General features: G+C 37.8%; 1 protein-coding gene across 1 annotated transcript in view; it reads left to right on the top strand.

Moving 5' to 3' along the window:
• The first annotated feature begins 1,964 nt into the window (after nt 1-1,964).
• CYBB (cytochrome b-245 beta chain) overlaps nt 1,965-11,940 on the top strand; it is a 34,410-nt gene continuing 24,434 nt past the window's right edge. Inside the window, exons 1-3 of the mRNA XM_016216752.2 lie at nt 1,965-2,009; nt 4,287-4,382; nt 5,756-5,866. Coding sequence (XP_016072238.2) covers nt 1,965-2,009; nt 4,287-4,382; nt 5,756-5,866 — 252 coding nt within the window. The remainder of the gene's footprint in view (nt 2,010-4,286; nt 4,383-5,755; nt 5,867-11,940) is intronic.

Here is an 11,940-nt window from a genome sequence, read left to right as displayed (position 1 = left end):
TAACAACTACAGGAAGTGGTTACAACCCTTACTCAATCCCAGGAGCCAGTACCATCTGGAAGGAACTAGAACTAGAGTGGCGATGGCCTGCAGGAGCTTATGCTACAGAGGGAAAGGCTGACTGGTGGGAGCTGGGGCCTCAGTGAAAATGCAGCCACTCCAGAGATGCCACTTGAAGCAGAAAGCCAGGGGAAGAAACACTCTGACTTCTCTCCTGCTTCTCATCCTCCAGTTGGGCTGAACATATCAGAAGCCAGAGGCTAGGAGCCTGACAAATACAATTCTCTCTGAAACAGAGCAGAGCAAGGAAAGGGTGGAGAATAGATATCAGAGAAGACACAAATAACTGGCGCATGTTTTGAATGTCTGTGTTTCTTTGAATTAATCTGTGTGGAACAGAAGCATGAAGCCAATAGTCCTTTATGTGAGTTACATATTATCCAAGAACAATGGAGAAGGTCACATTTGAGTATCTTTCTTTAAATACTAAAAAAAAAAATAATAATATTACTTTACTAATTGTCATAATTCTGGAGGCTGTCTCAAACTGTTCAAAGACAACGACCAAAAGATATCATGCCTCCCCTTCTCTTTTTACTTCTCTCATTCCCTTTTGTTCTTCCATTTTTTTCTCTTACCTTTCTAATAAATATAGCTCTTGTACAACCTCCTTTGTGCAATTAGTCAAATTTGATCTCATAGTGGGGTTGCCATCCTACCATCCTGTTCCTTTCATGTTCTAAAGATTGGGTAGTAGTCAGGGAAAAATGCTAAATCTGGCTTTTGGCATCTATCACATCTGACCTACTTTTGTTCTAACCCTGTTTACATACCTGACCTAGAGGATGTCATATCTGCTTGGAAATACTATAATCCTAACATTTTGGTATACTTGTTATATTTTCATTTCCTATACTTGGAGTGATTTTGGATGGGGATGGCACAGTCAGGCTTTTTGTCTGGTGACACAGTTAAAAATATAACCAATCTGCTTGTGTTTCAAATCCCAGCTCCACTATTTCTTAACTGTGTGACATTTTTAAAAATAATGTCTTTATTGATTTCAGAGAGAGGAAGGGAAAGGGAGAGAGAGAGATAGAAACATCAATGATGAGAGAATCATAATTGATCGGCTGCCTCCTGCAAGCCCCCAATAGGGGATCAAGCCCACAACCTGGGCATGTGCCTGGATCTTAGGTCGATGCTCAACTGCTGAGCCACACCCTGCAGGGCTTAACTGTGTGAACTTGGCTAAGTAACTTAACTGCTCTGGGTCTCAGGTTCCTCATCTGTAAATGTAATCATAATAATAGGACCTACATTATACGGCTTGAGTTATTACAATCAAATGAATTATACATGCTGAATTAATATATGTGTGTATACACACACATGTATATGTATCAACACATATGCACATATATATGTATATGTATGTATGTATAAACATATATGTATGTATCTTAGAAAATTGACACAAATGTAAGTGTTCTATAAATATCAACAGTCATTATTGTTATTATTTTTCTCAACTGAAAATGCTGCTCTGGCCTGTCAAAATATATCACACCTATTTAATGCTTTTTTACCCAGCGTGAAGACATGATTAGTTGGTGACGTTTTAAAAATTTCTAGTTGTTAACTGAATAGTCAAAAAGTTAATTCACAGTGTAAAATACATCCTATGAATTACAGTTATTTGTCTCTCAGTTGTAGAAATTAGTTTCATTCCTATCCCATTATGTTGAGTTGCGATTGGATCATTACAGATCTTTTTTCTGTAGTTTTTTGTGGTTTAAATTTTTTTTTAATGAAAATAAGCTTTTCAGTTGACCAATGATTAGCTAATTTCTGATTGTGGAAAAGGAAACTGGTTGCCCCAAAGCGCTATTTTCATTTCCTCATGGGAGATAGAAGCATAGCAGAGAAGAAAGGCAGACACGAAGCACTGAGCCTCTGCCACCATGGGGAACTGGGCTGTGAATGAGGGCCTCTCCATCTTTGTCATTGTAAGTACCAATGAGAGATATATTATGAATTCTCTGACTTGTCTGAATTTTCTTGGGCACTAAAGTAGAGCAAAGCTTTCTTGTTCATTTTATTTCTTTGATAAATTGTGCCGAAACGGATGTACTGTGTAAACATGCATCCATTTGTGAATTGGCTGAGTCCATTCTTCCAAATTTACTTTTGGAAAGAATGTAACTATGGGCTCCCTTCACCTAGTTTATTTCTTGAGATTTTCAGAGTACTCGTTTATCCAGCATTTCACACAGAGAGTAGAAGACATTTCAGGCTAATGATCACTGACTTTGAGTTGTTTATTAATGTTTACTCCGAAGGAAAATTTCTACTTCTTATGTGTTTATACCACTTTAAAAACGGGCAATTGAAATTTTACATCACTTTCTAAGTAACAAGAGCAAGACTGGCTCATGTGTGGAAAATTGGCCTTTATTTCAGTAATTACAACAAAAATGATTGACATTCTCACCTATGTTTTTTTTTAAAAAGTGCCTTCTTATTTCTGAGGTAAATTGAGTTATAAGGTTTATAAAAATTTAAGGAAAAAGAATTGAAATTAAATATCTAGACTCATATATGCAGTGTGTATATATATGTCTATATAACATATATTATATATAATTATATATTTAAATCAATTTTATCTTGAGAAACAATTTTTGTAAGTAAAGATATGGCTAATTTTCAAATAGACATGTTAATTTCTTTAGTTTTTAACATAGCAAAGATCAACTATTATTTTATGATGGTGGTCTCGGCAAAGCGATCATGGACAACTGGGAAGATAGAAATGTGATTCATGACTAACATTTCCAAATACCCAATGAAAGCATTATATAGATATTAAAAAGAACTCATAACTGAACTTTTGAAAAAATTTATCATGAATATTGAGTCTGAGTTTTTGAGGTAGAGAGAAATTAATGGCACAAATATAATTGAAACAACAAATATTTTGTCATTTAAAAAATATGCCAAACCAACATTCTAATGCATATAGAATTCTTCTGAGGACTCAGAGCTGTTAACCTAAGTTACCACCATTTTATGAACAGGTTACTCCTACAGAAAACAAGTTCAAATTATACTTTTAGATCCTACCACAATTTTCCCCAGGAAATGACCTCCTTCTAAATTATATACTCACATACTTGAAAATGAAAGCACAACTTGAAAAGCAAGGGTAAGAATGACAAGGTTAGGAAATGAAAAAGTTGTTTTAGTACCTTCTTTTTAAAGAGAGACTGTTCTCAAGTGTCTGTGGGTGTTTAATAGCTTCAAAGCACAGTTAAGAAAATATCATTATGGAGCTGAAAGTAGAGGACTGGACAGTGTCACCACTTGATGCAGTCAGTGCTTCAGATGAAATAAACAGTCACAATCTAGAAGGGTCTCTTTTTAAAAAATTCCCATGCCCCTCACCTCCTTATCCAGGCTCAACAACACTCCTTCAAAATTTAAGCAAAACTTACCAAATAGAATTAAAGCAGCGATTTTTAACTCTTTTTAATCTTGTGGCACACATAAACTAATTACTAAAATTCTGCAGCACACAAAAAAGTATATCTTTTGCCTCTCTGACAAAATATAGATATAATGTTGATTCATTCACACCAGGTAGCTATTATTGTATTGGCTGTTGTCATTTTAAAAAAATTGAAAATCTAAGGAAAAGAGGTCAGTGTCCCTGACTACATAGTCAGGTATTGCATGTTTTAAAAATTCTTATGGCAGACCAGTGTGTCTCTAGTGGCACCCCATTGTGCTGAAGCACACCAGTTGAAAATCACCGAATTAAAAGACTTGACATTTTAGCTGATGAGACTCCCATTAGCTGGGGTGGGATGTGGTGTGATGGAAGGTGGTGATTGGCACCTGTGAGAGTAGAACATGGAGTCCTGCTGGTGTGGGGGACAACACAGCAACATATTCCTTTTCCTTTTCTTTTTAAGAAGAATCACACGCTATCATCTAAGGTTAAGCAGAAAAGAGGAGGAGAAAGAAAGGAGGGATGATAGACTGATAACAACTTGGCATACTAGCCAAGTAGTAAGACAATCATGTGGAACAAAGGATGGAGAGGTTAATTACACAGAAGTATAGTGTCACTGCCCTAGGAAAGATCTGGCTCTAAGAGGGTTACACCCAGTTTTGTCAAAGGCTGGACTTGGGGAAGTCTTAACCCTGATCTGTCAACAATATTGTGTGAAACCCACCTGTCGAGATGTGAAAACTTCATGCAACTGTTTCTGTTTGTGCAGCTGGTGTGGCTGGGGCTGAACGTCTTCCTCTTTGTCTGGTACTACCAGGTTTATGATGTTCCACCTAAGTTCTTTTACACTAGAAAACTTCTTGGGGTAAGTATAAGTCCATCTCATGCAATATTGCCTGGTTCACATTTTAAATCAAATATTCTTCATATTCCTTTTAACATTTTCTGTAAATATTCTGACCAACCCAAATAGCACCATCAGCCTCACTCCCTCCATTGCAATTCCCTGGATAAGAGTTTTTAGGTCTTCTAGGGTGGGACAAACAAAAGTTCAGTAGGGGTTCCAACAGCATCCCTCCACTCCCAAAATCCACTGGACAAGTGTTTAATTTAAAGGAGAAGTCTAATACTGGCTCTGGAATGGAAGGACGGGTTGGAGAGATGTTTCCAAGAGTGACACAGTTGGGACAAGTGGGACTTTCCATATTCTCTAAATCATCTGATTCCTGCCACTTCTGTGCATGGAAAGCTCTGCTCCTAGTCGCATGTTATAAAATGATCTTCTGGAAATATGAATCTCCCTACATATGGAGCCTTTGAAGGATTTTCCCAAGAGTCACATTTGTTGATTAGGCCAGCAGAGTGAAGGCCCCCAACATTCCTTGTGTCCGTTAGCATTGTCAGTTTTGTTGAACTGACAGGACTCCTCTTCATCACAGATGAAAATAATTACAACTATAGCTTCCCCTAGAGGATATTACTTGCTACATCATGCTGAAACCATGAATTCATTACTTAATAATAATACTAATTATAATATGTATTATAAATTATATGTATAAATAATTATATCATACTACATTATTATGGTTGTAGTTAACTTATTCAAGTTGATGCCAAGAAGGATGATTTCTCTTTGTTTTTCCCCTCCAAAATATGCAACTTTTTTAGGTATTTCAAAGAACAATTATAATGCCAAAGCATTATATCATACCATCTTAAGTTACTGCTGAGGTTAGTCTAAGTGCTAAGAAAACTTCCTTTAAAAACCCCAGTTTCTATACTGAACTCTAATTAATGATATGCATGTATTTGGGGAGGGAAGTGAACTGATGTCTGCAATTTACTTTGAAATGCATGAAAAGTAAGGTGTGTTTATGGATGGATAGGGGGTGGGTATATAGATGAATAGATGGATAGATCTGTGATAAAGCAAGCATAGTAAAAATGTAAAAGGTAGAATATGGGAGATGGGTAAACAGTATTCAACATGAAATGATTTTAAATTCCTTTTATGTTTAAAAACTCTCATTAAAAAATGTTTGGGGGAGGGATAAGAGTCAGATTAAAACAAAAGGTCCCAGCAGGCTCTAAAGGTGAACCCTTGGCTCCGAAGGACCTTCTTTTCCATAGAACTTGATGTCCCTGGTGTGTGGGCCTCATGCTGGGAACCCTGGGGAATAGGGCAAGGTGTTCTGTGCTCACAGGTGTAACCCTACCCCCCTTCTGACCTTCTAGTCAGCACTGGCCTTGGCCAGGGCCCCTGCAGCCTGCCTCAATTTCAACTGCATGCTGATCCTGTTGCCCGTCTGTCGAAATCTGCTCTCCTTCCTCAGGGGTTCCAATGTGGTAAGAGCAAACATTTACAAAGTTTGAGTTCCTCAAAATTTCAAATGCCATCAAGCTAAATGCCCTTTCTTAGGAAAAGTAAACCAGTGGTTTGTGAGGATTTCAACCTCTGTAGAATGAACCAAGCCATGCTTGATTCTGTAAGTGATTTCCATATTATTTGTTGATGAAGTTCCCAAGGACAACCATTTAACCTGAAACAGACATTAAAACAACAACAACCAATCAACCTATACCTCAGTAATAACAATAAAGCCCATGTGCATGCACACACAGAGACATACATATATAATATGTATGTATATGTATATAACTAGGGCTTTATGAGGCTGATGTGAAATTTGGGGATTAATCTTACAGTGCCACATTTTTCAAAGTCAGAGAAAATCTCTTTTGTAGATAACATCCCAAGCAGATGGAATTAATGGGCAATGAGTCTCACTATAATGAATGTGATTAAGAGGTGTTGTGTCTGAGGAACTGAGGTGTTCAGAGCTTTCCAATTGCCCAGGGGTCCTCCTTTCACTTTAAAAAATAAATATGTTTTTATTGATTTTAAAGAGAGGAAGGGAGAGGGAAAGGGAGAGAGGGACAGAAACGTTAATGAGAAACATCGATCAACTGCCTCTTGCATGCCCCTCATCAGGGATCGAGCCTGCAACTTAGTCATGTGCCCTGACAGGGACTCGAACCAATGACCTCTTGGTGCATGGGTCGATGCTCAAACACTGAGCTACACTGGCTGGGCTCCTTTCACTTTCAATTCAACAATTTCATGAGCCCCTGAATGTACTATGCTAGGAGAAAAGAAAAAAAAGGATTATGTAGAAAGAACTTTTGTAACCTATAAAATGGTATATGAATTTCTTATTGATATTATTATACAAAGATGAGAAACACGAAACTTAGAATCTACACATGGTACTCAAATAAATGGGTCCCACAAAACATAAATAAGGAGCTACAGTAAATCAAAGGAGAGGAAAATTATATCAGGTGGGCAGAAGATGAAGAGAGGCTTTTTGGTAGAAGGTGACATTAGATATAGGCATATAAGGATAAAATAAGCTTCTAGGAGATGTAAATAAGAGAAAAAGACATTCTACCTGGGGAACATGGCATCGGCAAAAGCATAGGAAATGGTTAGGAAATTGTATTCTTGAAGGCCCTGAGTAAGCATGACTTCTGTTTTCCCTTTGGACATTTTTGCCATTCCTGATCACACCAGAATAACTCTTCCAAAGTTAGGGATTGATACCCTGGTGGGACTTATTCTAGTAGCTCATGAGCCACTATTAGCCTCTGATTTTTCTCTTAATAAAATGTTTGTTTTTAATATTAACTAGCTCTTCTAAAAAAGATGACTTATTAAGTAGAGATAATTTCTAGAGGAGAGCAACAAGCAATCTACTTTGATGGGAATGTAGGGATTATAAAGGGCAGATATCTGAGATAGGGCCGATGTGGAAGCTGGAGCTTTGCTGGTAAACTAGGACCTTGAATGTATAGCTGAGGAGGTAATCACTAATTTGGCAATTATAGAATATTTTGGGGAAGGAAAGTGGTCTAAACTGTTAGTAACAAGGAGAACTCATCTTGAACTCTGCCTCATTTTTACTAGTCATACTAAATTCACATTGATCCTAAGGGGAATTTTTTTTTTCTTTAATTAACAATACAACACTCAATTTACTAATATAACATTAGTGGACAACAACTAATAGTAGACATTGATCACAAAGATTTTCAAATAATCTTTTCAATTGAAGAAACCATAGAGGTAAAACTATTTGCTTGAAAGTTTTATTGATGAGCCACCTGTAAAGTGCAATGTCTGATATACCGTAGGTACCAAGTGAACATTTGCTAAATGAATCTCATGCACTGTAGCTTTTTGTTTTTTAGAGACAAAATTCATTTTTATTCCCTCTGCCCCCTGTTCAAATACTGGTTATTTAGAGGAAGTAAACCCTGATAAATAGGCAGTGTTTTCGCCAGGCTGACCCATTAGGAAATCCTTGTTACCCCACAGGCCCAAATTGCACTGCCGTTGAGCTTCCATGCCCCATGAGCGGTGCCTGTGGTAATGGCCGTTCATTTTAGGCTTCCTGTGGACCAGGAGGGAAAATTCTCATGAGGGTCTCTAAAGACAGAGACGGAATTAGACTATTCTTCAAATTGCAGAGAAGCTCAGCTCTGTAACCAGAAAGACCTGTATGTAAAATAATAAATTTTTAAAAATTAGCAGCAAGAAACATTATTTTACAGATGGGGTTTTCCCTCCTTCAGGGTTTCCTAGCCTTAAATGTGAACTTTGCAAATGAAATTTATTTTTCTGATTGGGATTAAAGTGAGTGAGCATGTTGTGACTAATGTTGGAAATCATAATAGTTGCCACTTATTGAGTCTTCATAGAAATCTACACATCAAGCCAGTGAGGTGAGGATGAAATTAGACAGGAGTGTTGGGATTCAAACCAAGGTCATTGTACCCCCAAAGCCTATTCACTTTCCTACATGCTGCCTAAACTCAAAACTGTCCTATTGTGGTATTATGGTCTTAGAAAGTCCATCATATATATGAATGATTGAGCATTCTGAATAATTTAGGCTAAAAGTGGTAAGGATGTTGTAATTTTAAGGATTCATTAGTAGGACACTATGCAAACTAAACAATCACAGAACTTCTGTTCTATTTCTAGTGGTTTTAATCATTTAAATTTTGCCCTATAATCCTTCTAGTGACCTGAAGAAAGAAATATGTAGGGTTGGCTCACCCCAACGAAGACTCATTCTGCTTTGTTGAGGAAGATGAGGAAGGATGGGGCTTAGCATACAGAAATTGCCAAAGAATTTCAAAATGATTTGTCAAGAAGTAGAAACGAAAACAGTGTGGCAAGTGTGGATGTGTGGGTAAATACATCTCTATAGGTTTAGAATAATCATCTTAGATTCTAGGACAGTGAAAATGTAATTCATGTAAACAAATAATTATTAAAGAATTTTTAAAAGTACATGACATATTGTTCTGCATACAAGAAGCTTACCTTCTAGCTGGGGAACCATGCCATACTAAATGAGAAGTTAAATAATGATACAAAAAAGAAAATATTTATTAAACACCACTCAATGAATCTATGAAAAAGACCTAAAAGGGAAAAACTATGATAAATATATAGGTAAGGAAACTGGAAACTGACTCAATTGTTCAGTGTCTCACAGCTAGATGGTAGGGCTACTTATTTTCATTCTCTCATTCGTAGAAGTCCAGCTGTGTTCCAGCATGCCAATAAGGACTGTATTGTCTTTTACCATGTAACAAATTTCCACAAACTCAGTGGCTTAAAACAATCCCAATATTTTAGCTCACAGTTCTGCAGGTCAGAATTTCATCTGTGGTTGGGTTCTCTGCTCAGGGTATCACAAAGCTGAAGTCAAGGTGTCAACTGGACTAAATTCTCATATGGAAACTGGGTAAAAAATCTTCCAAGCTCATTCTTGTTAGCAAAATTCAATTCCTTGCAGTTGCAGGACTGAGGTCCCTGTCTCCTCGCTGATGGTCATTCAGAGGCCGTTCTCAGATCCTATATTTCCCTCTGTTCCTTATTATGTGGCTCTATAACTGCAGATCCAGCTCACACTGGTCCTATCCTGTTTCCAACAAAATCCAGAACCAAAGTTTACACCACTTACGAACAACACTTGTGAATACCCCTTACGAGTAATACTTGGGAACCCGTAACTGCTTCACCTAAACTTCGCCATGAAAACAAAAGATGAGGACATGACAGCGACCTGAATATAGAAGTGAAGGGTCCTTTGTCCAGAAAGATCTGATGCTGAAACCCCTTAAAGTCCCACCACAAACCCTGGATGGAGGAGCAAGATTTGAGCCTTGCCTCCTGTCTCCTTGCCAGTGGAGTCAAAGATAAAAGCCTTTTCTTTTCTCAAAAGCCAATACCATAGTATTGTCTTCTATGCACATTGGGCAGGGAGCCCCTGCTTGGTAACAGTCCCCTCCATTTTCAAGCCAGGAATAGTGCTTCAAACACTTCTCAAGCCTGTAATCTCCGACTTCTTCCAACCCTGACTTCTAGACCTAGATTTAAAGGGCTTTTGTGATTGGGACCCACCCAGATAATATCTCTCATAAGGTCAGTTTGGGACTTTACCTCTGCAAAGTCCCTTTTGCCATATAATGTTACAAAATCAGAGGAGTGACATCCCATCATATTCATAGGTCAGGTCCCACCCACACTCAAAGGGAGAATATTATACAAGTCATTGGGGATCATCTTAGACTTCTGCTTACCACAGGGACTCTAAGAAACAATTGGAAAATAGGGAAAAGATATTCACATAAAATTATATAGAACACCATGTAGTAAAACAAAGCACAAAACTTGAAATAAACACAAAAGACAATGAGGCGATAGAAGAAAACAAGGACAGCAGTCAATTTTTCACCAGGAAAAATGTAAAATAAGTGATTTCCAACAGGAAACTCTTGTTTTGAGAGCCTGAGTCACTGCTGAACTCTACTAGGGGACATTTCCTTGTAGCTGAAGCTGCGGGCACTCCACCCATATTCCGTCTACACTGACAGTTTCAGTACATGGGTAACTGCCTTCTGGAAACCCCATTCTCTGCCTGAGGATTTTCTTTCAGCCTGCTCTGGGTACAGCCCTCAGCCAGTGATAGATGGAAGTTGGTGGATGAGTATCAAGCTTCCTAACCCTTCAGGAAAAAGTAAAACAGAAAACAGAACCGTGGGGCCTGTTCTACACAGTCTCCCAGAGTTCCCTGATCAGAAAGTTGACTGATATACAATATGATAGGGGTAATTGATATAACACACTCTTTATAGGTTTCCTTCCTTTCTCAGTCTTACTTCCCTAATCTCGCTTTCTGTGATCACCTTCCAGGTAGAGTACTTACAATTAAATTCTTGTCTTAGTTTTTTAGACAGGTAGAAGAATAATAATAATTATATTTTTATGTTTGGTTTGGTGGAAAGGGGCATGAACCTTAAAGACAATTAGACTTGGATCCAAGGAACATGACAACTTTAGTTTTATCTTTAAAATGAGGACAATAGCCCGGCCGGCCGTGGCTCAGCGGTTGAGCGTCGACCTAGGATCCAGGCGATTGGGGTTCGATTCCCGGTCAGGGCCCATGCCTGGGTTGCGGGCTCGATCAGTGACTTTCTTATCATTGATGATTCTATCTCTCTCTCTCCCTCTCCTTTCCTCTCTCTGAAATCAATAAAGATATATTTAAAAAAAAAATGAGGACAATAATACTTAGCTCATTATATTAAATGAGGTAATGACTATGGGTAACTTGCCTGGCTCACAGAAGCCCAATTCTGTTTTGCTTTTTCTGGAATCCTCAATGTCTTACTTACTAGTGTTTCTACAGTTCTAGGAATCTGCTGTCCTGATGCAAGTAGCCTGTCCTCCCTAGATGTAGCTAACTGAGAGAGAGTGGAGTAAACACAGTTTTTCGTACAATTATATTTTTTCTAGAAAATCGGAGCATAATATATTAAACACCCCTATATTTAAATTGAATAATATGTTTAGAGCCAGATATTTATAATACCTAAGGTGTTGTTTTTTTGGAACTTCACTCTGCTCTCCTTAAAAGTTCTCTGAATCAGGATGGCAGTATACATCTAGTTTCAGGAACAAAGCAGTCATAGTGAGCATTTGAGCAGTTTTCAGGAGGGCAAAGCTCTGATTCAAACATAACCCAGGTTGTTGTGTGTGTGTTTTTCTACTTTGGGCAATGGCCTGAATTCAGATTCAAGCCCATATCTTTTTATGTATGCTGTAAGGACAGTTACACCAATGTACTGACCAAAATACTATTTTTTATGTCAAGGTAATCATATAAGATATAAAATGTCAGAATATTGATATCTCTGGCATCAGACAGTCAGAATTTGAATACCAGCTCTGCCACTTATTAATGATGTGACCTAAGGCAAGGTAACCTCTCTATTCCTCTGTTTTCTCATCTGTTATGTAGTGATAATAATGGTACCTCCCTAATAGGATTGGTGTAAGAATG

Source organism: Miniopterus natalensis, chromosome X (assembly GCF_054644295.1).
Source record: "Miniopterus natalensis isolate mMinNat1 chromosome X, mMinNat1.hap1, whole genome shotgun sequence".
NCBI lineage: Eukaryota > Metazoa > Chordata > Mammalia > Chiroptera > Miniopteridae > Miniopterus > Miniopterus natalensis.
The sequence above is the reverse complement of the archived record's forward strand: the minus strand, read 5'-3'. Positions and strand labels throughout refer to the sequence as shown.